This window comes from Onychostruthus taczanowskii, unplaced genomic scaffold, assembly GCF_017590055.1.
Source record: "Onychostruthus taczanowskii isolate IOZ18803 unplaced genomic scaffold, ASM1759005v1 scaffold23, whole genome shotgun sequence".
NCBI lineage: Eukaryota > Metazoa > Chordata > Aves > Passeriformes > Passeridae > Onychostruthus > Onychostruthus taczanowskii.
In genome coordinates, this window is record NW_024499573.1 from 5564189 (window position 1) to 5591550 (window position 27362).

General features: G+C 42.4%; 1 protein-coding gene across 6 annotated transcripts in view; it reads right to left on the minus strand.

Annotated features, from left to right (window-relative positions):
• The window catches only part of CELSR1 (cadherin EGF LAG seven-pass G-type receptor 1), a 164026-nt gene that overhangs the window by 45924 nt on the left and 90740 nt on the right, over positions 1 to 27362 (minus strand). For all 6 annotated transcript variants that reach the window (XM_041405441.1, XM_041405439.1, XM_041405436.1 and 3 more), the window contains exons 4-7: positions 24591 to 24706; positions 21870 to 21958; positions 1779 to 1936; positions 693 to 856 (exon numbers count right to left, since the gene is read on the minus strand). In XM_041405441.1, the coding sequence (XP_041261375.1) occupies positions 693 to 856; positions 1779 to 1936; positions 21870 to 21958; positions 24591 to 24706 (527 nt within the window). The remainder of the gene's footprint in view (positions 1 to 692; positions 857 to 1778; positions 1937 to 21869; positions 21959 to 24590; positions 24707 to 27362) is intronic.

The window sequence follows — 27362 nt, forward strand, 5'->3', positions numbered from 1 at the left end:
CTTTCCATTTTTTGTGTGTAAGAGCCAGTTTTAGGATGATGAGAACATTCGGTATGCCTAATCACTGGAACTAATCCTGATCAGGGATCCAAGGACTGGAAATCAAATCAGAACTTCCAACAGGCTGCTCCATGAAGCAGGTTTCACATTTGGGGGATTGCAGAATTTTATTTACAGAACAAACACAATTTATTAAAAAGTCATTGTAAGTGCTGTCTTTTTCATGAACAAATCCCACTGGCTTTCAGAGCAAAATGACATTTAATAGGTAGTTTAAAAATAGAAGAGGAGAAGTTAATTTAGGAGTGAATTCCTGGCTGAAACTCCCAGAAATGCAGAAAGGTTAAACAAGCCAGTCCTTTCTGATGTGCTGCTGAATCCTGGAAATGTGCCCTCTGCCACGGGCTATTGTATGCCTCCCTGGCACAGGTGTGGATTGCACATTACTGAAACAAATGAGGTCTGGCTGGAGACACAGTGGCAGCACAATGCCATACAGCACCTTAAGTCCCTGCCCCATAGCTGCTTTCCCCTCAACAGTGCTAACAGGGGGACATTCCAGAACCCTGTGTCCCCTTCCCCTTCCAGGGGTTCCTTCCAGTACCAGCCTCCTTGATCCTAAGCCGTGACCTATGCACAGCTGTGGCAGAGACCTTTCTGGTGTTGACCCTTGGGGCTCTAGTTGCCCATACCTGGTAGAGTGCCATTATTGGCAATGAAACCAGCCATGTCGATGGGCTTGCTGTCGATGGAGAGGTTCCTCATGCAGCCAATGAACTGCCTGTTGTGCACCGGGAAATCCTCAGGCAAGTTTGGGACACCACCAAGGAGGAGAGGGCCAGTTAGGTCCAAAGATCTGAAGAAACAAAGAAATGCTCATAATTTCTTGCAAAGAGTTTTGTTTTGTTCTTTATCTTACTGCTTCTATAAGCACATTTAAGCTGCACTTCTCTCTGCTACATGAGCACTTCCCCAAGCTTGTAATCAAAGGACTGTCCAGTAACACTAACTTTTAACTCAGGAGCTGTCATGTCCATATAGAATCCAGTGACCTGTCCCTAACAGTTGCTAGTATGCAGAAGGAAATTAAAATTAGAGAAAAATGTGTAGCCACAGGACACTTCTTTCTGACCCCAGCCATGCAGGAACTGGCTGATGCTGGTCAGCACAAGGTTGAGAAGCAATACATTTTCATATAATGACTTAATTATCATATAGTGCCAACCCTTTTAAAATCCTCTGAAGGTCTTAGTCTTAATGACATTTAGTGGATGTAGGTTCTACTAAATTACTCCACACTGTGTGAGAAGTGTTATCATCTGGTCATTTGGATTAGCCCCAGTTTTTATAGTAGGCACCACTCTTGGGATGTCAGAGCACCATGTGTCTCTCAGTGGTCTCTCTGCTATCACTCATTACTTTATATCCCCCTATGTTGTTTGCTGTTCACCTCTTCTTTAAACTCAAAAGTACCAACTTTTTTTCTTTCTTCACAGGAAACCTTTTCTCACACCCAGTGATTTTCAATGGTTGTTTATTTACATCCTTTCCTTCTACCTCCTTTTAAGATAGGACTCTCAACTTAAATGGTAGAAGTAATTCCATACCCCAAACAAACCTTTGTTACTTTTTCTTGTTACGTCATATCTATTTTTCCAACTTACGGTTAATCACTTAGTGCTCAGTGGTTAATTGCAAGGTGTAGTGGTTAATTGCAAGGTGTTGACTCTCCACTGGAAAAAGAGAATGAGTAGAAAACAAATATAGGGAATCCTTACTTTTTTGAGCCAGTCTGAGTCCCCTGGGCAGCACAGGTGTAGTTTCCAATGAGGCTCCCGAAGCGCACGGCCACTGCCGTGTCACAGTCGTCCACAGTCACCACAGCCACCTTCTCTCCAGAGGGCCCATGGGGAATTCCTAATCGGCCAATGTTTGGCTTCAAAAAGCAAATGGCACATGTCATACAGTACCACATACATGTGGGATTTAAATGCTGGTTCAGTCAGCTCAACAACATACTTCTTACTACCCCCAAAGAGGAGAAAAATTGAAGATGTAAATGAAACAGCAGAAGTTAGGTTGTCCTACGACATTTAGGCAAGAAAAAACCTGATGGATGACTTTAGTCAGAGTCCACACATGCCCAGTATGATAAACAGGGTGGTCGGAAGTGGTTTTGGTCTTTTCCACAGCTGAACCACTTTGGCCCAAATCACATCAAACAGGTGTTTTCCCACTTCTGCACAGTAAATTCTAATAAATTATGCTCATTTTGCACATCTTCACCTCAAGGCAATGAAAACCCTAAAATGATGTATTATTACAACTGAAGCTTAAATTAAAGGCTTAGATCACATTTTCTCTGATGGGTGCACTCTGTCCAGGCTACCAGAAACTGAGTTCAGGCCTCTATAAAAGCTGTAGTGAGGGGTTGTCTGATGGCTGAGAGGGAACTTAGATGAAACCAGCTTGTTCCAGCTACAATATGGAGTGCATGAAAAACCACTGCCCATTGCTGGGTCAGCTGAGAAGCCCCCAGTTTCTAGTTACAGAAGAATAGAGACCAATGACCTGTGGAGCTGGACAATCAAAAATAATGGATGCACCTGCGCTTGCTCTGGTGCAGGCACACAGATGCAGGTGCAGCATGGAAGGTATGTTTTAGAGCAGCAATAAAAGCCCTGGCTTTTCCTCACCTCTGCTTCTCCCAGGCAGTAGGAAACTCCTGCCCACCCAATCACAATGTGTCCTGGTGAACATGAGCCACAAAGCTAGAATTATCACACTCATCTTCACACCTCCACTGTTACTGGCTCACTCTGCCCATCACCTGCTGTCAGTTTGTGGTCTCCCCACTTCAGCACCTTCTGAGTCGGGAAATTCAGTGATCCCAACAGACAGGCTTTCCTATAGGACCACCAGGAATTCAATATCAGCCATCAAATGTCTGTACTTCCACCACAAACAGATCCTTCATCATCTTCACTAATTTTGTCACTGATGAGATGCATTTCGGAGTGACTGACAGGAGATGACGTTTTCTGTGCAGAAACTCAAGAGACAGATTTGTCCAGAGGAGAAGTGCATTATGACTGTTAAAAAAGGTGCATGTGCACACAGAAGCATAGCAGTCTGAGTGAAGAACTAGCAAATCCTGTAAGAAAACTGTTCCCATGTTTAATGGTCATATAGAGCTGTGGGGTCGTCATCTACCACAGGTGCAAGATCTCTGAGGACATTATGGGTACAAGAGAAGCACTGAGCTGAACTCTACTGGCTTTGCAAGGCACACCCCACAGGAATGAAGTCAGCACGATCTGACCAGATGCTCTGAAAGTCCAAACATATTTACTGGATGTGTTAATCAACAATATCTGCATCCATATGAAAATGAAGATGGCTGGGCATCTGTAGCTTGTTGTACGCTTGCTTTAAAACATGTACTGCATGACTGTGTTCTGAAATTCCTTATTTGTACAGCAGACAGGGAAGCACTAAGGTGATAAATGAATTCTTTCTGTTTCACTTACAGACACATAAATTTGTTAACATACTTACAGCAACTTTCATCATCTGTATAGAGACAGATTTATTTTTAAGTGCAAATATCCCAATGTATAAAAAAACATTTGTAAAACACGTTTCCTGGTGTCAATTCCAGTTGGAAAGTATTTTCCATTTCCTCTACCAAGAACCAATGTGATCACATAGTTTGGCAGTTATTCAGTATAAGGTCTTGACCTCTCTTTAGTGATATTAAGGCAGATTTTATTTTTTCCAATACTCCCTGGACTTTGCCACTGCCTAGCTTGGAAAGACAGGAAACATACGTATTTGAAGTGCTGGAAATGTTATTGCATGCAATGATGGCAATGCTAGTGAGCAGCTTTTCAAAGTAAATGAAAAAATACATGGAAAACTAACCAACTGACAGGCAGACCTTCCCTTCCAAAATTAAAATGTTTACATTCTGGGTGCTACTTCTATTCATTCAGAGGAATGATTCGATTATCATTTATGTTCTTGTGCTTCACTGAAACAATCTATTGTTTCTTACATGGAAGCCTAGACAAAGGCAGGGTATTTATTCCCTCAGCAGGGGGGATCTGCCCAATGTTAATCATGATTGCAACCTGATGAGACTCAGCACTTTGCAGCTGCTCCTTCACAGTCACTAGCTGCAGCAGCAAATTTATTTTCTTCTACTTTTATTTAACATAGGAACTGAAAAGTATTTCTCTAGATGTTGACTGCTCATTGCAGTACAGATCTCTGGCATCTCTTTGGCTCTGATGACCACACAGAACCATGAAGAAAGGGAATATTGCAATGAATGAAAACAAATCTATTGGCAGTTCAAACCCTACTTAGTTCAAACACAAAGTGATTTTCTGACCATGTTAAAAGGCTCACTTGACAGAATTTGACAGGTTTTTCCCAAAATGCAAGAATACGTTACTGGGAAAGGAAAGAGATATTTTCCGACTGAATTAACGGGACGAGATCTCAAAATATGTGGCAATTACACATTACTCATCTTCTAGTAATACACACTACTCATCTTCTCAACAGCTAACATAGGGAGTACTCTATAATTAAAATAATGGGAAATAAATAAAAGACTTTATCAGAAAAAGCCCCAGTTAGGAGCTCTTTTGGCAATGAATCATGGAACAGATTAAAATACTTTGATTAAATAAAATTAAAATATTAAATATAGGTTACTAGTGATGCAAAGGATATTTAGAGTATCATGCATTTAAAAAAATCACTTTGAATAGTAGCATGCAGGAAAGAGAATTAATCCCACAACACAAAACTTGGGATCTGATGACAAGAATTCCTATTGCAGACTCTGAAACCCTCAGCACTGAACGATGAAAAATAATAAAACAACCCTACTAATTAACTACAAGACAATGAGGAACCATGGTGAGATTAAAAGGTTAAAAAGGCAATACAACACTGGGCTGTTGCACAGATGCATATGAGGAAAGTTTCATAACACTGAACAGGATGGAATGTTTGGGCAGTTTTGTTTCATTTACTAAAAATACCTTCCAATTACAGCAGGTGCACAGAACAGCAGCCAGAGCAAGTTTACCATATCAAACAGGCAAAATGGACTTGGCATGTTTAGCCTAGCAAAGTAAAGGCTAGAGAAGAGTTTTGGAAAGAAGGTGCCATCACTGCAATAGACACAGTACAAGAAAAAGGGGTGTAAGATGGCCATGAGCAATGTAGGCTGGGAATCAGCAGGGGATGCTCAGCCCTAGGAGGGATCATTGTTGGGAAAATAGCAGGGCTGAAAATGATAAAAAAAACCCTTTATTTGTTTACGATTATAGAAGCCTATGTTAGCAGAGGACTGGCCTATGTGTGAAAGAAAATAAGTAACAGTGAGTAGTACTTGGAAAATGCACCAGAAAGTGAATTGCCAACACCACATGACAGCATACACATTCACATTTCAGGCATGATCTTTGCCTCAATGAAATCCTACTGGAGCAAGACTGATCCCTAACAGTAGGAATAGCTAACACTAACCAGCATTAATTCACACTATTATTTTCTGGAAATATGTTCAAGGAGTTAAAAGCCAGACTTTCATCTGGGTACTTAGCAGTCCTTTCTGCTTGTCAGACCCATCTCCTGAAATACATGCTACCCGAAAGGCAAGTTTCATTAGCTGTGCCAATTCTGCACTCATGAGTAAATGTGCAATGTGGTGTACAGGAATTTACCAGCATGACCCCCATTAATAGTAATGCAAGTCATGTAACTGAGTTCCTGCTCATGGAGCTGAAAATTTACCTTTCGCTGCCTAACCCTAAAGGCTGCCTTTTCAGTTAATGCTTCTCCAGAAAGAAGTTGGGATTCAAATTTCAAAGACCACATGCTGTAACACTGAGTAGCAAGAAGAGGTACCAAACAGTGTCAGAGAGAAAACCTGGTCTCCCTTAAACAAACTATGAAAGAAATGCATTATTCCGGGACTCAAATGAAAGGAAGAAAAAGCAGCCCTGGGTGTTGCAGTGTTTTATCACCATCACATGATGATTCTTCAAACATTCTGTGCATCCCATAATGAAATTCATTTTATTTGTTACACTGACTCTTATGTTTTTATATTATAGTCACATATAGGGTCACTTGGAGAAGAGAAAGAAACAGTCCTGTCTCAGGATCCACATGTGGCAGCATAAGTCCCCTACCTTTTTCTCCATCTGTAAAGCAAGATGAAACATATTTATGCTCCTCAAATGATGGCAATTAGTACCTAAAGCTGTAAACAATGTAATGAAACTTAACTTTGTCTCAATGAGCTTTCATGAAGACCAGTGGTTCTGATCTATCAGCGACAATCTCCCATCTCATGTCTAACCCATGATGTTCACCTTTGCCCAGAGAGAGTCACAGGCAAAATGTGACTACAGAAAATTGCAACTCCCTTTCTGACCATAGCAGAGGTGAGACTCATCTACTGTCCTCAGCAGTGATCTGGAGGAGTAACCTTCCTGAGCTGCAGCAGGGTATGGAACTCCCTTTGGCCACCTGTAGCGACTTTCTCAGGTTGCAGTGAGAGAACACCACTCTGGAGGTATTTTCCTAGTGATGCCAAATCTGATTTTTGCAAAACTCAGTTACAGAGTAATGTTTGGACTTCTCCCCATAAATTCAACAGTAAGAAAGACATGAAGCTTTTCCCAGGTGAAAAACCCTGAGAAGCTTAATCTGTGAACTTGTGTTTTATAAGTAGAGACCAGACAGAGGAGAGAAAGTCATCAAAACACATCTGTTTATAGTTTGCAAATCTACTGCACAAATCCACTGTGAACATTAGAGGTGGATATTCTCATGTATCTCAGTTTTGTTTGGGTTCTCTATTATGTTTAAGTAAATATTTGAACTGCAAGAGCCCACACAGTTACTTATTAAAGACACAGCTGGTGTAACGATGCACAGTGAATGGAAAAGACATACAGATCAACGGACAATGGGAGCCCTTGTCCTAAACACTTAACCCTTGTATTTTAGATCATATGTCCTACTGTTTCCAAGTCCGGATGCAAAACTGTTGGAGAGGTTTAAGCAAGTAGTCCAATCCTTGGCAGACTTATTTTAAATTAAACCAGACGAGATAGTATCTGTACATGTAATAGTAATACTGCAAAGATCAAATGTTTGTTTAGTCAGTCAGCAGCAGTGGTGACACTCAGGTTTCTGGATTTGACCCTTTTATTAGTTTATCTGCAAGATAATAGCCTGTTCCAGAGGTCTCACAAACATTTCCTCCACCAGAAAACTTTTTTCCATTCCTAGATAAAAACTTGCCACTTGACTTTTCCCACAGATGGGAGGAGGGAGAGTGATTTTGGTCAGCCATCAGAGAGTGCTCCAAGATAAGGGATATTCCCTGAGCTCAGGCTGAAAGCTGTGCTCTGCAGCCCAAACCTTGGCCAGGAGGTCTTCCTCCTGCTTCAGCCACCCCATTGAGTCTTTTGAAGGAGCTGAGGAGATGCTTCAGCAGAGACTGTAAGTATGGCCAAGACTTAGAAAATGCAAACCAGTACTGCTTGCAGATGAGACACAACTACCTTGTTACACTTGGCACCCGGAGGAGACCTAATTTATTGGGGGTCAGATGCTGCCTATTGTAAATTCTCCATTTGCCCAGCTCATACACATCAAAAATACATTTATTTTTGGCAGTCAGTCGTCTCGCAAAATGCTTTGCATGGCATAGCTTAATATTCAGAGCTTGGCTTGTTTGTCTTTTTAATAAGTGTAAGAAGAAAAGCCATCCTGAAGTCAGTGCCAGCCTTTCAGTGACTCCAAGAGTTTGCTTACCAGACAGTAAGTTACCCTTCTGTTTTTGTTAATTAGTAGCTAATGATTTATTGGCCATTCGCAGTGGTTAAAGGTTAAAAAGAATCTGTTTCCTTGTTATTTTTTTAAATACTCTCCTCTTCATTGTTAATGCGCCGGTTCAGACCCCACCACCCACAAAAGTGCTGGGTGGAAAATGCCTTATACCTTTAGGGGCTCTTTGCTTTTTAACGCTTGCAGGTACAGTAATAACGGGGGGAATGGAGAGGAGGCACTGGGTGCTGCAGGAGGCTGCTGCAGGAGGCTGTGCCGGGCTGCGGCCTTGCCGTGCGGCCCTGCCCCGCTCCCGGCGCTCATCAGGCCGCCGCCAGCCCCGGCGGCTTCGTTAACCCGCCGGCCCCTGCTCCCGCTCCGACGCGGGCAAGGGAGGAGGCCCTGCCATTCCCAGGCCATGCTGTGCTGCTTCACTGGTCAAAGAGCTCATTAAGGGCCCATGGCAGCGGCGGTCTCCCTGGACAAGCTGCCGGAGCCCAGCCCCCCCGCCGGCAAGGAAAATAAATAAATAAACAGGAAGGACTAAACAGGGAAAGCACACTGCTCACAGTCCTGAGGGAAATGCCAGAGGAGCTTAGCATGGACTTGCAGACCACTCTGATCAATCAGGAAACTCCAAATCAGGCCAGATTACAGAAACCACTAACGTTAATCTTTGTTTTCTAGAGTTTCCCCTTGCAGATTTCCAGAGCACCTTGAAGATAGGCAGTGTGAAGAACAGATCCTGATTAGTCACCAGGGAAAGGCAGGACAAGTCATTTCACATAACCCCCTTGTTTCTTTGATGTATGTATCCCCTTTATTCACCGAATATTTTAATGGCATTTCTTTATACAAATTTGGCTCAAGTCTGTACAGAAACATGAGAGCCTGTGACAGTGAAAAGGAATACCAAAGAGCTTCCCATCAGTGAGTAAAAAATGCAAATCCTGAAAAGCCATCAGACCAGTTTCTTTTCCTAGAGAAACGCCCTGCAACGCCAATCATCAGGATCTGGGCTGGCCCACAAAGTCAAGCGAGTTTTACTGGCCTGATTTGTTATCTCCTTTAGGGCTGCATCCAGAGGCTAAACTTTGATATTCAAAGCAGGAGGCTTTCAGCACAGCTATGAGACCTGGCACTAGTGAATGGCACTGCATGAATTGCTGCTACTCTTCCAGTGCTGGGGCAGAGATGGGGAGCAGCCCCTCCTGTCACAACAAGTGGCAATGGCACAGCAGGGCTGTGAAAAGCCATGGTTGCACAGGCATGGCATCCAGATATGCTCCTTGCCTCTACAGCATGACCAGGATCTTCACAAATATCATCCAGCTACTGCAAAGGGTATGTTCTTAGTTTTGACTAACTTTGGCAACAGCTGCTGTAGTGCTGATGGGAAGATGAGTTTTCCCTGCCTGCAAATGGAAATTTTGTCCTCAAATGTGTATTTTCAGATGCTTCTCAGCTCTTTGAGACTGAATCAGTGACACAGCAAGACAGACCTGTTTTGGCTGTCAAGAGACCATTCTCTCTCTCCTCAAGACAACATTCAGTTTTCCATGTGAGAGACAGCACTCACCACAGTGCTCTGCTGCTCTGGGTGCCCTTGTCCTTCCTCTGCAGCCCCTTCCTCATGCTGAACTGCCCCTGTGGCTGATGTCCCTTCTCCCTGACCTTTCCTGCCCTCTGAACCTTTTTTCTGCCTATTTTGCTGTCTCACTCTCCACCAACAAGGATGTTCTCCAGCACCTTTGGAGAGCCCCAGCTCTCCAAAGAACATATCCTTTGATGCTGGAAGAGTCCCCTTTTTCTCCTTCCCCTGCTGTCGTCTTCCAGTTCAGCAAATCCTTCTCCCTTTGCCACTTGTCCCTACTTACCTGCCAAAGAACCATTCTGAAATGTTTTTTTTGCTTTCTATAAATCTTGTACATTCTATGACATATTTTTGCATCCAGGATGTCAATGTGGCTGCTCTCAGAGTCCAAGAAATACCTGTGACACTTATGCACAGCAAGTAACCCCTTTCTGGACAAATCCCTGGTGACACCTAGCCACGCAAACTGCTGCTTAGTGTGGGTAATGGAGTCACATTTCTGACTATAACATCCAGGAATGCCACACTTTTCTACGGGCTTGCTCCCTGCCCCCATGGCTGGATCTTTGTGAGGGTCTCCTGGCACACAGAGACTTCTGCAAGGCCAGGTAACTGCAAAGTGCTGCTTCCTCTCACTACACAGACAGATCCAAAATACCTGAAAAGTTACTGCAAATCAGTGAGCTGCTGTAATTTACTACATGATTTAATTGTGATAACAGTGCACTTCAAAGAACTCGCACCAAATTCCTGAGGTGCCATTCCAATGACTCCCTGACTTTGAGCAAGGCCTTGCCAGGCTGGGCTGCAGAGCACAGCCTTCAAGTACAGTCTTCAGGGCCTTAGGGTGGGCCAAGGACCACTCAGATTGTGCCAGGTCTCATGGAGGTCCCTGACATCTCCTTAGCCTTCAGGAGGAGCCGAAAATCACCATTTTGGGAGGTGCCACTAAATGTCTTGGGATTTTTGCAGTGCATAGGTGTCAGATGGCTTGAGCAGACTGGGCTCAGGAGCATTGCTGGGTGCCAGGCTCCCCAGAATGACCTGAGAGCCCCACACCAGGAAGAAAAGCCACACAGCTGACACCCAGTTCAGATGTGGGGTGCGCACCCTAGATGGGCGCACAAGTTAAGCCTTTAAAACCTGGGTGATGTGAGAAGAGTAAGTACTGAACAGCCTTGACAAAGATGAGGCTTCCAAAAGAGGAGGGACTCAGGCAGGTTTTGCCAAGACATGGTCCCTTACTGTGCAGATGTTTTCTGAAAAGTTACTGTTTGTGTTTGCATATAAAATTGCCACCACACTGACCAGTGTTTTCAGGTGGTGTTTGCAAACTCTGTGAGAGCAACAGTTCCAAAAAGCAGGCGGGGGAGAGAACAAGCCAGGCACTGGGTGCATGTTTTCTCTCCCTACTCCAGTCACTGGAGAGATTTCTCAAAGCTGTCACTGAGAGCTAAGCTACTCAGTGCTGGGGAGCAGGTCACACTTTACATCTCAATGACCTCCACATGACTTTCACTGCTTTACACTTTAATTTCCCGAGACACAAATTTAGAGGTGAGTTATTTGTTATTTTGTGTCAAGACAATGGAATGTCGCTCCACAGCCAAATCCTGATTTCCTTTCCCAGATATCAATCACTTCACACTTACCCTCCACCAGAAAAAAAAAAAAAAAGCAAACAAAACACCAACAAAAACAATTACTAATTGAAATCCACGTGAATAAATATCGGTGGAATTGCAGGGAGGGACTTTTAAAGTCCAGGCTCACATATCTTTGTTCCACAAGGGCAGATCAGCTGCCCACCCCCCACCCCTTTACACCCACTAACACCTGCAAGGGCTCCACAACCAGCCAGAGCAAGAAAAAGTAAATATTAGCCAGGCAACCCTCCAGTGCTTTTCAGGAGATGTTAGGAATGTAAATGGTTGCCATAGGCCAGGCCAAAGTCCCACTGAGGGAGTGGTAGATGCTGTGGAAGTGTGTAAGGACGGGGTAAATGTGCAGCAACAATTCTGTTCTCTCTAAACTTTCCACCTGTAATACTGCAGGCTGGAACTCAAGACAGATTTTCACAGGATTCTGTCTCATTTTTTGAATCGATGGGACTCATGTTCTTATCAAATCAGTCTTTTGCTTTATACAACCACAGAACAAAACCCAGTGAGTCCTGCTCAATAACATCACTTGCGCCCAAGCGAAAATGTTCCTTTAGAAAGGGAAATATTGACTTGATTTAAAGATTTCAGGGGACAGCAAGAACATCACAACTGTGGGCAGGTATATTAATTCTAACCAGAATCTGTCAAGGTTCTGTTTCTATATAGCAAATCTATGCTCTCACCTAGAGGAGGACTTTCATTAATGATCCTCTGGATTTGGGTGGAAGATTTGGTGAATTTGACCTCAGCAAGGATGTGAGCGTATGAATCATGAGCCAGAAAACCAGGAAATGACTCATAAAAGGAACTATTTTTTCTGAAATTACCTTTTCTCATGGCATTTTAAAAATTGAGTTCTGAGCATGTGGGAAATTACATCTTCTGCATTCAGACACGAAGAACACATTTTATGTGTTTGACTAGAACAACATTCTGAACTTTAAATGTAAAATGCAGAATGCATTCAGTAATGAAAATCTAATTTCTTTCCTTCCTCTAGCTGCTTGATATTTTAATTGCTAGGGTTTTTTTAAATGGCCATGTCCAGTAGCACCAAAAATACAGATAAGTAATACAAAGGCATAACTACAAATTCCTCATATTCTCATATTGTACATGAGCCTCCAGCACTACCTACCACGTCTTTCACAAGTATACAAGCCTACCCACCAAAAAGGACAATAATCTGCTGATACAGCAATTTCTGTTCTTGTAAGAGAGTTGTGAAAAAACTCTTCATAACCTGCTTCTGGCTAACAACTTTGGTATTCCAGTCAAATTTCCTTACCCATTTGAGCTGAGAAGTAAATTAAACATGAATGTCTCTCAGGATGCTGCTTAAAAATTTTGGTTGTGGCTAGAAAAGAAAATTACTTTTACACTTGAAATGCTTTTTTTCTTGTAAAGCTAAAGAAACCCTGTGAAGAAACCCCTTCTCTATGAAGAACAGGCCCCCCAGTTACATGGGTACGTACAGCTAAGTCCTCAAAAACTTGAGTTAATGAATTGACTGTGGTCATGCTCCCTGTGGTTTTGGTGTCCTGCAAGCTTCTCTGTGCATAAGCCATGGCAGAACTTTTGATCCCATGAAAATGCCGTAGAAGGAAAGGCATCCAGCACAAATTGATGATCTGGTGAGGTGTACCATCCACACTGCTGGAAGTTAGCACCATCCACCACCTCTTCCTTGCTGTAACACCACTGACCTCTAGACCCTGCTGTACATTCTGCTATTAAACAATTCACAGTGAGATAGGTGGTAAGGAAATTATAACATTGGAAGAAATATGGTCAAATCTTAAGTAAGAATATGTGGTTTCTTTTGAGAGGAAGCACTACATTGTAATGCACTTTGCCTTGCACACTTAGGAGAGCCTTTAAAAGATATATTGGCATTTCTTAGAAATATTATGAATTTAGGTTTTGAAATGCCACAAAATTCTATTTCCTTCTGGCAAAATATGGTCAGAGAATTAGGGTGCTCCTAACTGAATAACATTTTCAGTATTTCCAGTAGCTCTCCACCTCCATGGTTTGCTTGACATGGCAATTACTGTTCTGCATTTTTCTTTATCAAACAATACCAAGCAATGCTAGAACAGGTCTGTGTCAATCACAAATGCTGTAAACACAGCACGTAAATTTGAGCCAGCAAAATCCAAACTCTGGCAGTGCCACATCTGATCCACAGCGGCATTACTATAATCTTCAACAACTGCATTGTTTATTTAGAAAATCTCCCTCAATCCCTTAACAAATTAGTCTGGAAGCCACCAAGAGGATTAACTTCAAAAATTCTCCCTCAGATCACAATTAAATCTGCTCCAAAGTCACCAGTGATAGACATTTGCATAAGTCATACCCAAACATTATTGCTAATTGTTTTTCCAGTTATTTGACTTCTGTTGGGGTCTGTCTTTTTCACCCAAGTTACAAAACTCAGCACTTAGCTGGGCAATCCTGCTCTGGTGTGAGAGGTGCTCCCCAGCACAAGGGGCAATACCAAATACCCATCTAAGAATTTAATCGCCAACCACTTTTCCTGACCGTTCAGATTCAGAAGTCAACAGTACTGGGTGGTGTCTTGGATACTGCGAGGGCAGTGTCTTTCACCCAGGGTCCAATGACTGAAGTTATGCCTAGCTGGTGGCAGCTATGTGGCTTTTCTCCAAGGAGCTGGCAATCCCTATTCAGCTGCAGGCATGTGCCTGCCTCATAAATCACCCGCAGTGCTGGCAGCCTCCTTGGCAGGCTCAGCAGGGAGACCAAGAGCTGAGCAAACAAGGTGTTTGTGCTGGAATGCTCGCATGAGGTGGGAGTGGGGTGGCACAGGGAAGCCTGTGCTGAGCTACTGTGTGATGCTGCCTGTTGGTCCTGGGGCAACAGAGTGCCGAGAGCCCAATCTAACAAGGATTGGTTCTCTTTACAGGAAAGATAGCAGTAACCACAGTAACCAGTGCCATCCTTGTTCTTGGCACAATTGTCACAGTCTGAGTTTCACTACAATGTTGTACTGAAAGACACTCTGCCTTTTTTTTTTTTTTTTTCCAAGGCAAAGTGGCAAAATCAATTATCAGTCCTGGATATGGAATATATTTCCATAACAGGCAAATTTGCCATCATCAGAGAAGGTCTGTGTTTTCAGAAGGAAACGAGATAACCTATCTGTCAGCTCCAAAGGCACCTCGTGCAGGGGCACGTGTGCCAGCAGCACAGGGTCTGTGCTTGTCTCTGCAGCAGACTGTCACAGGTTGCTGCACTCATCCCACCCTATTGAAAACAAATTGCTACATTAACCTCTCCAGCACAGAGCTGCACTACTCCCACTGCCTGCGACTGCCTGTGCCAGTTGTGCTTACGCCCTTGGATTAAAAGGCACTTCCTGCTTGTCCATGCCAGGGGATTGCAAGTGGCCACCAAGCTTCGGTTGCCCACGATTACAACACACGGCCCTGTAGATCTTGATTTTTGGGGTATGACTGTGTCACCCCCCTTGGTGATGGGTGGCTGCATGAAACTTGGTCTCAGCTGGCTCCTGGGTGGGAGAACAGGGGTAGACCTGTTTTCTACCCCTGTTTTTAAAAGAAAAGTTTTGCATATACATCCTCAAGTTCTTCAGCAGTGCTCTGCCTCTGGCCACTGTTAGGCAATTGTGTGACATGAGCTCCCAGAATCACAACAGAGGCTCTATTAAAACAAAGGCAGTGCTGAGTGTTAGAGATTTGCTGTAAAGATAATCCTGAAGATAATTCTGCCAACGAGTGGCAGACATAACGCGTGCAGGAGTATAAGAAATACAGGGGTTGTACTTTGCAACTGGTTGATTTTTCTGCTTCATTTAGAATTTGGGGAATGCAACCCCTTAGCTCCCCAGAAATGCAAAAACTCAGCAAACCCCAAATCCAGTAAACTTCCCTTTACATATCCAAGCTTGCCAGGTAAATATTGCATTTTTTATCTCAAGGTCTTTCCTCCTTATAGAGGAATTATAAAAAGTCTTTACCTGCTAAGCCCCACACAGCTGCTCCACTCTCTTTCCCCACAAAAGGGTGGGTGCGAGAATCAAAAAGGTAAAAGTGAGAAAATATGTGGGTTGAGATAAAGACAATTTAATAGGTAAAGCAAAGGCTGTGCATACATACAAAGCAAAACAAGGAATTCATTCACCACTTCCCATGGGCAGGAAGGCATTCAGTCATCCTCAGGAAAGCAGGGCTCTGTCACACGTAATGGTGACTTGGGAAGACAAACGTCATCACTGTGAGCATCCCCCCATTCCTCCTTCTTCCCTACAGTAATATGGCATGGGGTACCCCTCTGGTCAGCTGTCCTGGCTGTCCCCTCCCAGCTCCTTGTGCACCACCAGCCTCCTCCCTGGTGGGGCAGTCTGAGGAGTAGAAAAGTCCTTGACTTTGTGTAAGCCCTGCCCAGCAGCAACTCAAATGTCCCTGCATTACCACCACTGCCTTCAGCACAAATACAAAACACAGCCCATATTAGCTACTGTGAAGAAAGTTAACTTTACCCCAGACAAACCCAGCACACTTGGGCATGACAAAAATTGCACATGGAGATAAAGAGTGTACATGGAGTGAAGGTGGGTGGTTCAGAACAGACCAGCAGATGCTTTTTGTTTTAACATTAAGAGCATTGACAGATACTATCTTCAGGTATGCTCTTAATTTATGCCTCTTTAAAGGACACCTATATTCACAGAACTTCCATATGACATTCCTCTTTCTGACCACTATATTGCTTGGTTAGCTACAGGATTACATCATATGAAACAAGCTTACATCATATGAAACCCTGACCTAGCCTGGAATGGCTTTTTTTCTTCCTGACTTTTCCTCCATGACCCTGCCCTTCCTTCCACTTTATCCTAAGTCCCGAGCAAGTGCAGATAACATCTGTTTCTCTGTTGTGAACAGCTTCATCCCAAGTCTACCTGAGCTGGCAGCAGTCCCAAATCCACACCATCCTGAAGACCCTCAGCTGCACAGAGCTTCATCTGGATCACAGCAGGGCACACAAGTTCTGTCCAACAGTGCTGGAGAGCCACCACTCAGATGGCATGAACAAATGGGGCTCACTGAGGTGTCCCAGATATGGAGATGGTGGGTTTTGCCCAGAGGCTACCCCTGGCATCAACAGCCAGTCTGTGGGCACTACTAGTGATCCATAGTATGGAGGATTTGTGGATGCAGACTTCAAAAAATAAGCTCTATGATGCTACACACAGCTGTGGGGGCATGGTAAAATAAGCTTTCAGAATCAGCATTGGCCGAGGAGCCTCCAGGTGAGGGAGGGAGCTGCCTTCCCACCCACTCACTCACCCGCTGAGCAAGCACAAAGGGAGAGCTGCTGTACCCACCCCAGGTATGGAAAATAAGGTACAGTGTGGGACTTGGCACTGAAACACAGGGTGTTCTGGCACTGTAAACAGCTTTCAGCCAGTGGACGAGGGATAAACCTCCATGAGATGGGAAGGTACTAGCAAATTCTAGTGCATGAGTGGGCTGAAAGCTAAATCTCTACAGTATTAACTCAGTCGTCGGTGATATTCAAGCTGCAACTTGCCCCAGATGAAGGCCAGTTAACTCAAGAGAAACCATCACTTACCACAGGCAGGAAATTTTTGAATTAATATGTGAGTCTAATTGAGAGCAGTGCACCTCCTGTTCTTTGAATTCACAACACACTGAAGATCAACCCTAAGCAGCCCTCACTTCTTTCAAGTTTATCTCTAACTGAAGAATTTGCCTGTTTTCTCCAGCAGCTGTCTTCAGGCTAAGTGCAGGTCTGGGTTCTGCTGGGTGAGAAGCACACAGGGATGAGAGTCAGCAGGTCCCTACTAACTGTAATCACTCTGAAGGGGTGGGCTACTCCCAAGACAGACATCAAACAAAAAACATGGCACGTCTCAATCAAAGACATTCAAGGAGGGAGAGAAAGAACAGCAGCTTACTATTGATTATCAGGTATGAGAAGAAACCTCATCCCAGTAATGGGAAAAGAGTAATATTTGTCCTGAATAGCTCATCCCAGGAGACTGTAGGCTCAAGAGGCCAGTAGTGTGGAGACACTCTCCTGGGCACTCACCATTTTACACCTCGTGACCATGGAAGTGGATCCCACCACAGGCACTGCCTAAGAGCACACAGAAGTTGTTCCTTTTGTGAGTCATCGAGTGAATCATTCAGGGCTTTGTTCATCCTACCCCCCAGAATTACGGCACACCACATCAGACACTCACTGAGAGCTTGTTTCTATGTGCTTTTCTCAGGATTTCTGTCACTGAGGTAAAATTATCCTGTGCTCCCTTAAAGAGATGCAGAAGGACCTTCTGCCTACAGAACAGTAACATCCTTAAGCAACTTGGATGTCATATATGTATAAGTAACACATAATATACAGAGCATATAAATACAAATATACAGGTACATGCCCCTCTATAATTAAAGGAACATGTCCATACTCAAAATATTTTTATGTTGTGCCAAATGATGAATTCTACCCTGAGGAAATGAGTCAGGTAAAAGATTAACGTAAGTTTGATGGTATATGTCAAATGCTGAACTGTGTTTCTGTCAGGAGTTTGGGAGAGTGGCTTGAACTTTGCACATAATTAAAAACACCACTCGCTACCGGGTTCAGTAAAATCTGCTGTTCCAAGTACAACCTACAATCATACATGATCCTGTATGTGCAATGAATGCCAGACAGTTCATGTGATGCCATTGCTACTGAGCATCATCACCATCAAACAGGTTTGCTCCTATTCCAAACAAGTACCAGCACAGCTAAACCGGGTCACTGTCACTAATTCTGGCAAGCTCAGGAGAGCCAAAGGATGAGGACCAAACTCCATCAGAGGCTGACTATATTCTCCTCACCTGGGGAGGAAGTATAGTACTGAGGCAAATAGGGCAGCTGACATTGCTGCTGCTCCTTACACCAGCTATCCTGTGGACAAGGAGCAGGCTGTTTCTACTATTTTTTAATCAGTTTTATTTACCAGGCTGAAATCTTACCTCTCCTTCCACCTTTCCTTCCAAAATAATTTTTTAAATTCCATTTCTTCTAAATTTCTTATCAATATATACCTCTTGAGAAAGCAGGTCACCCACAGGTTACCTTTAATTCAATACCTCCCATTGATTTTAATGGCTGCAAGATCAGGACCCCACTAAATAATGTGTCTGAGCTGTCATAGTCAGCAAGTGGCCTTCCTCTCTTTCCCACTGCCATCAAACATCTATAATGGCAAGTAACAGGTAAACTGATACTTTGCTACTGGGAACCTGAAAAACTTCTAATATAGAACTGAAACTAGATAATGGTTATAAAACACTCCTAGTTCACTTCTGCTGTCTTACAACTTCTAATTCTCCCCCCTTGATGTCTTCCCTTCCAGAAATTCAATACAGAGCCAACACTTCGTACAAGTTCCATGTGCTTCCCTCAGGCACTTCTACTGAAACCAGCTGGTTTCCTCCAATGCAGGGAACATCCATTTCCATCACTACACAGTAAATGAAATGGCATTGCTTCCCTTCCTCTGATACAATCTGTTTCCTTACTGCAATGTTTTACAGTGCTGGCACATAGCAGGGTTGGTAAGAAAGCATTGAATACTTGAACTGACAGAGAACTGGTTTGATGCCTTTCTGCAAACACAGCACAGCAAAGCCAGCTCTGGACTTATCTTTTACTGATGAGGCTCCAGTGTTTGGCTCCAAATGGCAGGTGACCTTCATGATATTAATTAATTCTAATTAGTTAATTCTATTTGTTAATTCTAAACCGTCATTTTTCAACAACAATAAAGATAAATATTACCAAGCACATCACTTCTGAGCTAAGTACAGAAAATACTTTACAGGAGTCAGTTCTACACTTGCTTCTCATTTCATTATGGTTATTAGCAAACTGACTCTGTGCAGGGTGACTTTGCATATCGCCAGAATGTGTCTGTTAAGAAAACAGCTGCTGCTGAAGTTTTTTAATGCAAGAAAGACAAATCAATAAATTGGATCTCTAAGGATATCTGTGATGATGATTATGCATTTCCCACGGACAACATTGACAAGAGATGTTTAAAAAGGAGCAAAGACCAGAAGCTCCCCAGGCAAACAGCAGAATGGAAAAAGGGGGGAGGAGCACCAAAGGGATGCTGGTGGAGGTAGCCCATGTGGCCCTGCTGCCAGGAAAAGACAGAGGCAGAGAGGAGGGAGGAGAGTCCAGAAGGTGAGGCTCAAACATGAGCCAGAGACAGGGAGGAGAGAGACAGCTCAGGGGAGCTCTGCATGCTCAGAAAGGTTATGCAGTGTCTGAGTAGAAGAAAGGGGCTGTGTAGCCTTGGGATGATGAACAGACACTGCAGTAAGATTTTGGAAAGAGTGGAAGAGTGGAAGAATGCAGAACCTGCGAATTAATATGTGTGCACAATTTAAGGAAACTCATGAGTTTTGGTACTCTGTTATTCAAACATCTCAACTGTGTCAAGTTTAGACACAGCATCCCATTTATCTTGGCACAACTCAAATCCCTAAATTGTCCCTGTCTTTTCAGTCTCCTCACAGGAACTTTACTTCCAGCTTTGTTAAAACATGAAGTAGCTGAGAAACTGCTGTACAAACAAATACCAGCCGAGATGAAGGCTTAACCCTGGGGCAGGGTGTGGGGCAGCCTGACAGGCAGGGCTGCAGAGCTGCCTCCAGCTGTCACTGCCCTGCAGCACCCACTCCCTCTTCCACTGCTGGAGAGCTGGTGCGACATGTGCAATTCTCAGATGTGCTGGGAAGTGCTGAGAGCACACTGAGTCCATACTGGTGAGCATATCCTACTTGTGCCACTTACTCAGTGTTGTTGTTTGAGCTCCCCCCTCCAGCCCAAATTTAACCATCCTGCAATAAATGCTGCAAAGGGGAAGGTGATGACCTCAGTCTCTCACACGGACAGCAAAGGGCGCAGTGCAGCTCTCCACACAGTGACCCTGCTTTTCATCACTTTCATGTCACACAAGTGGCAAAGGCAGTGAAGTCAGCAGTGTTTCCTGGTGTTTCCCTCTGCTCTCCCTCTCTGCCCTGAATTTTGTCCTGTTCAGTAGAGACTGGCTCATTTCACTTCAAAAAACTGGGACAGAAAAAGAAAATGATGACAGGACACATGTGTTAACAACGAGAAAGCACCAGCTGCTAACATGGCTCACCTACCAGTCTGCTTGAACCACAGCAAGCCCTGAAAATGAGGCAGGGGTTTATTTTTAACATCTGTGTCAGATCTCTTTGCCTTTTAAAGAGCGTTCCTCTGCTGCTCAGGCCCCTTATCTGTTCCTTGGCACTTCAGTGAGCTGGTCCAGCAGCTCTCCCTGCAGCTGTGCCCAGGAGCCTGAAAGCTGGAGTGTCCCTCCACTGCCTCAGCAAGTGCTGTGCACTCTGCCAGAGTCCTCTAACAAATATGCACACATGGAAACAGCAGAAGAGCTTCACAGTGTCCACAGATGCGTGCATAGCAACACATCAAGTTTCACTTCTATTTCTCTGGGCTCCAGATTGCAGAGAGTATATTGCATATATTAAGCACAAAACTTAATTAAGTTTTTATTTTTTTATAACATAAAATACTAATAGAAAGCTTTTTACTACCTATAATATATCCTTAGGCTAGGAGATCCTATCTAGGAGTCAAAAGAAATTTTTAATCCTCCCATTCAAACTGCCACACAAACTGTGATGAAAGGATGCAGCACTGGGAAATAAAAAAAAAATTGCTGATCATATTAATTCTCCATCTTCCATTCAGCTTCCTACACCAGTATCCTGTTTCCTTTTTAACAGCCAACAATGCTTCTCTATTTCCTTATGTGATTCCCCTAAAATGCTATCATGTCAGACTTAAAAGCAATGCTTCTTAGTCACTAAATGAACTCTAATTTTTGTTATGGATTATAGAAGATCTTTGACATCTACCTGTAAATAGTGACACTGTATACTCTAAAAGCCTGCTTTGTGGTTCATCATGAAATGGCTGCTCTGCACAGAGAGCCTGCAATCCTTTTAGTTAGTCTGACTGACTCTGTGTGGGTCAGTGGCAGCTGAGGGACAGGGACTGCAGAGTCCACCTCTGAGTGCCATGCAGTGACAACTTTTGAGTTTCTCTTATGTATCTTTTTATATAGCAGACAAAAAATTACTTAGTAAGACAGTGCTTTATTACTGAAAGCTATGAACCCTTTAATAATCATATTTTCCAAATTGGAGAAGCTAGTGCTAGCTAAACTCGTCGTTTGACAAGAAAAGACAGCTATAGGAAAGAATTTTCTTTGTTTCAGCAAATTCTACACTAATGGCTGGTAGTTATTACACTGAAAGGTCCTGCATAACACAATTTTTTAACACGATACAAGTGAATCAGTTAGTTTAGATACACTGACACTTGTAACAGCTTAAAAAACTGAAAATTAAAATAGTTCCAAGTACATGAAGCTTTCCCTAGGAGTACTTCTGAAAAAAATATACTACATCTAGTTTTGCCTTTCTGGGTCAAAACTCAAAAGTCCTATGAGAGAGTTTTTGTCCCAGGCAAGGTAAGTAAGACCAGTACCATTTGTGCAGAGCTGTACCAACGTGCCTGGTGAAACAAATAAAACTCAGGTCACCTGCATATGTCAGGTCAGAACTAGCTGACCCATGCCTCTGTTGCTGTATAAATAGCAGGGTTATCACCAACACAACTAGCCTTACCTTATTGTAGTACTGCACCTGAACCGAGTGCCACTGCCCGTCGCTGACCCCTCCCGCAATGAACGGGGCCACTGTCGTGGTTGTCTCCCCTGAAAAAACAGGCAGAGGGGAAAATGAGTCACCGTCACTGCAAGAAACACAGAGAGACTCTCACTGGGCACAGGATGCAGCCACCTTGCTTCATCAGGGAGGAATTTGGGTTTGTCCTGCAAGACAATAAATCTGCCCAGTTTCATGGAGTTACTCTGGTGCACAAAAACCAGCTTCTGGCACGTATGGGTGAATTATGTTGTTTTTTATCATGCTTCTACAAAGCGTGGTAGCAGATGCATTGGGTAGATACAGCTATTGCTGAAGTGATCAGCTGAGGGAGAAATGTACATTAATTTTTCTGCATTTTTTGCCAAAAGCACTTTTTTGCTATGATGAGTATTGTGATGGAATATTTTGTTAGGGAAGGGAAGCTACTCCCTGTTAGAGATGAGAAAGTGAAATCCAGAAGTATTCTAGTACAAAACCCATGGTAACCTTGGGCTCAGCAAAATTTTACCAGTGATTCATGAAATTATTGGCAGCCTTTCAGTGTTTTTATTTGAAAGCAAGACTTTGCCATTGAAATTGGAAAGCTGAAGCTTTTAAGCCAGGACAGAGAGTCAGCAGACCCAGCTCAGTAACCAGGCATATCTGTTTCGAGGTAGCAGCAAAATAAACATTCATGTTGAAAGTACATAATAGGCCTGGCACAGAGAAGGGATTGCTCACTTTTTTTTTTTTTTCTTTTTTTTTTTTTTTTTTATACAGTTGGAAAATTCTACATAATAAACCACAGGAAAAGTAACTCCCCCAGTAAACTAACAAAGCTCATGGTATTGTTGAGCTTAAAATGTACTTTCAACTCTGTATTTGCAACAAATACCTAAGTCAAGTATTACTCTTGTGTCCCCTACTCTCCTTTAACTGCCATCCCATGTATTTCTGTTATTTAAACAATACATATTTCAGCTTAGCATGTATGACATCCTGCTGTGATGGTTTTTATAATTTCGTGATAAAATCTGTACAAATAATTGGGCTTTTTATTCAGCTATCAAGTGTCTGCAAAAGGAAGATCACTGTTCTGCAATCCTTTTGCTCTGCTTTCTGTGAAAAAGTTGTTGCGACACGTAACACAGTGAGATCAGGTGTCCAAAACTTGTACTGTTCGTTAACAGCCACTTAAAACTATAAAACATAAACCATTCGCCTTCCAAAGAAAATACCATTTGTAATATGCAGGACCAGACCTGCTCTCAGGTGCAGCAGTGCAAATCTAAATTTAGTTTCATGTATCTTAAAGGAGTTCCTTCACATTTAAATGCATATAAGTGCAAGCAGAATTTATTTTTTTCCCATTCATCCTCAGGGTACCTTCCAAGCAATTTGATTCAAGTTTAGACAGGCGAAGCAGAGCTACAGAAGAACATCTCTCTGCAGCATGTTATTTCCTTTCGCTAATCCATTCAGAAACCTGCCTTAAAATCTAATGTGGACAACTTTGAGGTAATAAAGGGGAAATGTAACTGGATGTCTTCAACCCAAAGGGCCCACATATGCACTCAGCATGGCTGGTAAATCAGTGGGATCACACAGGATTTACCATGGGGTCTGAGGGCAGCAGCCATCACTGGTGATGAGTGTGCAACACCAAGGTAGGCTGTGCTTCTGCTTCTATGCTTTACTGCTTGCAATGTCTCACTTTCCACAAAAATAAAACAGGAGTTGACTGGAGCCCACATGTCTATCCTGAATATGGATAATGGGAAATAGCAGGATTGTTTCCTGAATTATGTGCCCAATATAGAGACACAAATATCTCACTTGACCTACACATAACTCCACTTGACTTACAGGACAACAGCCCTTTCCAGATATTTGTTTTAGTCTCAGGAGAAAAATACCTTAAACCTGTGACAACCAGAGTTTGTCTGCACTACTGAGATTTCATTAAGTCACCAAAGCCTTGCCACCAAAAGCACAGATCTGCTTCTGGGAATATGTCCTGCCTGAACTTTGCTTGTCAGCCCTCCCCTCTCTCTTCTCCTACAAGCACCAAAGGCACGGCTTAGTCCTAGTGCAGAAAGCAGCCAAAGCTGCCACTTGTTGTTTCCTGGCCCACTGTAGCAATGAGCACGCAGCTCTCCTCAATTCGTTGTTGTTTATGGCTTCTTCTAAGAGGAGGTGCTTCTCCAGGGCAGAAATGCATTCTAGAGACAGCACTGCTCCTCCCTAGTCCCTAACAAATGGCAGACCGTTTTCACTTCTGCTAGGTTTTCCTTTGGCTTGCATAGATTTTTAAGATAACATTTATGCACCTCTGATGGTGTAGTGTAAAAATGCATAAGCACACAACATTTATCACAGTATGATAAAATGAAGTCTCATTTAAATGTAAGCAAACATTGGCTTGGAGGCCAACATTCAGGCTAGTGCCAATCTTTTATAGTAGTCATAAACTCTGGCTTTTATAACTGATATGTTGACAAGCTCCTGCCTATGACAGCGAGTGTAATCGCCACAAACCGCTACAATCTGGAGTACACCTGGCATCAGTTGTTTACTGTGCAATGTCAGCCAGTAAATTAATGAGGCAGCAAATAGCCATATAAAATCACTGAAGTGCATTTCCAAACGGCTCGAGAGGATCTCCTGACCTGCAGCAGAAACGCTCAAGTGAAAGCTCACCTGCAGAGAAGGTGAGCTGGATCTGCTCCTCAATGATCTCCAAGGCAATGAAGTCGTGCTTCTCGTTGAAACGCCCGTTGTAGAGGAGGAGAGCGTTCCTCTCCCTGGTTGCAAACCTGGAACACAGAGACATGGAGTTAGTTTGTGCTCAGCAGCTTACGGATTAAAGGCTGATGGTCAAGTCACCCAGAAGAAAGAAGGCATTGTGTTTAGCAGATAAACAAGCCTTCGAATCAATCTTCAGACAGAAAATTGTAAAAGTGAGGAGTCAGCCACAGGATAAATCTACTCTTTCACAATCAACAAGGCAAGCAGATGGAAATTACAGAAATCTACTCTGCAAAGATCTGCTGACCCTCACAAGGGCTAAAATTAGGCAGACACAAGATGCAACAGCAGTATCTGACTCTTGCCAAACAGTAGCACTTACTACACTGTGCAAACAGTCTGACAGCTAGAAAGCATTTTCACTTCAAAGGGGTGATCCTTGCTGCCTGCTTGCTGTCTAAATGCTACAGCGTGCTAGGACAGTCATCAACTGATTAAAAAAGCCTGATGGGGAAGTAAGGGGAAAGAAAGATAAGAGTTACTTTAATAACGCCATGTGGAAAATCAGAGTTAGTCAATCAACAAGTCAGTCAATTGGAAGAAGGAAAATAAACACTCAAATTATTTCACTAGATCAGCACTAACAGGTGCATTTGGGTTTTGTTTTTCTTGTGCTACTAATATGGGATGTATCTTTCTTGCAGAAAAAGGGGGAACCTCACTTTTAAAAAACCTATTCTTTTTGTCAGCACAGACCATTAAAAAAAAAAATTTGTGCTTGTTGTATTTTATATTTTTTAATTGAATTCTCTTATCTCTGGAGAGTTGCACACAGCTTTCATCTATTCAGAAATGCAAAAAAAATTACACTTTACATAAACATTTTCACAAAGATTAATATTAGATAAAGAGAGAAAAAAAGAGAAACCATGGGAATTTCTTGCATTTCCCAATGGCAATTTAGTCTGATTTTGTATCTTGAACTTCAGGAAATACGCCTGATTTAAATTAACCCACTTTTCCTACAAATGAATGAAATGCTGAACACAGCTAATGAAATGAAATCTGTCTTCCACAGACACAGGAAGTGACTCTCGTGCCTGTCATATCATGTCTAATAGCAAGACTCTCGTGTGATGCAGCAAAACCTGCATTTTGAAGAATGGGAATCAAGCAGTATTCTAGAATACATGGGTTGGTAATTGAAAGAAAAAGTTTCAAAGACAAAGAATAATTTTTACCAGAAGTTGTTTATCAGACATATGTATGTTGTGGATCACACTGAGTAGAGACCTTTCAGAATCTGAGCTACATGGAAATCAGAAATTTTATTAATATATTTTTAAATGTTTTTGAAGGATAATGAATTGTTCTGGTTCAAAAAACAGAAGTCACAAATTTGATATTTCCTGTAAAATTCAAATTTCAAAGAATATGCACTGTACTCCATAAAAATATTAATTAATGTTTTGATTACTTTTAATCAGTTTTAATATTGCATATTTATTTCTAGTTTTATCATAGTATAATAGTATACAAGTAAAATGCAAACTAAATTAATTACAGTAATACCATTGAAATATATCAATATTATTAAAACACGGATTTAGTTTTTACTTTTCACCATCAAACATTTCATCCAAAGGAATACAGTTACTGTAAAACACTTCCTAAGCCTATTTTTTCATGAGTAACTGCTTCATCCAAATATTTTGATCACATCTATCCAGAATATATATGAGCAAAGGAAAAGGGAATAATACTAGTGGTGCTTCTTCAGTGGGCAGGAAGATTTAGTCTGGCAGCAATAACAAGAAGCTTAGTTCTTTTTGAATATATTTTCTCATATTCTTACAATTTCTACCATAATTTTAAGTATGAAACCATTCTTCATTAAACCATTATATCATTAAGCCATTTTGTATATTTCTTTAGTCTATCTGTGCTCAGTTCCATTCTTTGCCACTAGTCAAAAGCAACTTTTATATTACTCTTGTTAAAAGCACTACTGCTTTTGAACTTGTCTGGTTGTCACCCACCAGCTGGAGGAAAATATTGGTTTTTAATAGCAGGGATATCTTTCATTTAATGACACAGGAAGCAAAAGACTCTCTTACAGAATTTTGCATAAATAATGAGAAAACCTCTCCACTAATTCCACTCCACTCTTCTGAAGTGAAGGAGTAGTAAGTTGGAATTAAGCAAGGAAGATACATAATATTGGGAGGAGAAAGACATGCATGGTCAGTAACCTAAATACTTTTAAAAACATTTTAGTTATAAGACTGGACAATGCAAATATTCTGCTCTTTCCTAGAAGTGGGTCATGAGTCACTGGAGGCTGAGGGAAGCTGGACACCCTGGGATTTTATGAATGCTCCCAAATCACAAAATATGTAATGCTAAATCATCTTCATAAGCAGTCAAACTGCTAATTCTTGCTGGTCCTTACATAATGTTTCCTCCTCCACTGAAGGATAATAAAAGCCAAAGAAATAGCTAGTGCAAATAAAAGTGAACTTCAGGTATGAAAAGCTAAATGTGTCGCCATTCCAGACAACGTGGAATGAACCTCATAATGGCCTAGAATTCTTATAGTCACACCAAATGGAGTAAGTAGTGTTTAGCTCATGACTAAATAAGCCATTGTGGTTGTAAAGATGGTGAAGAAGCCCTGGTGTAAGGACTACCTTTGTACAGTACTTTGCTATTTCTCAATAACCC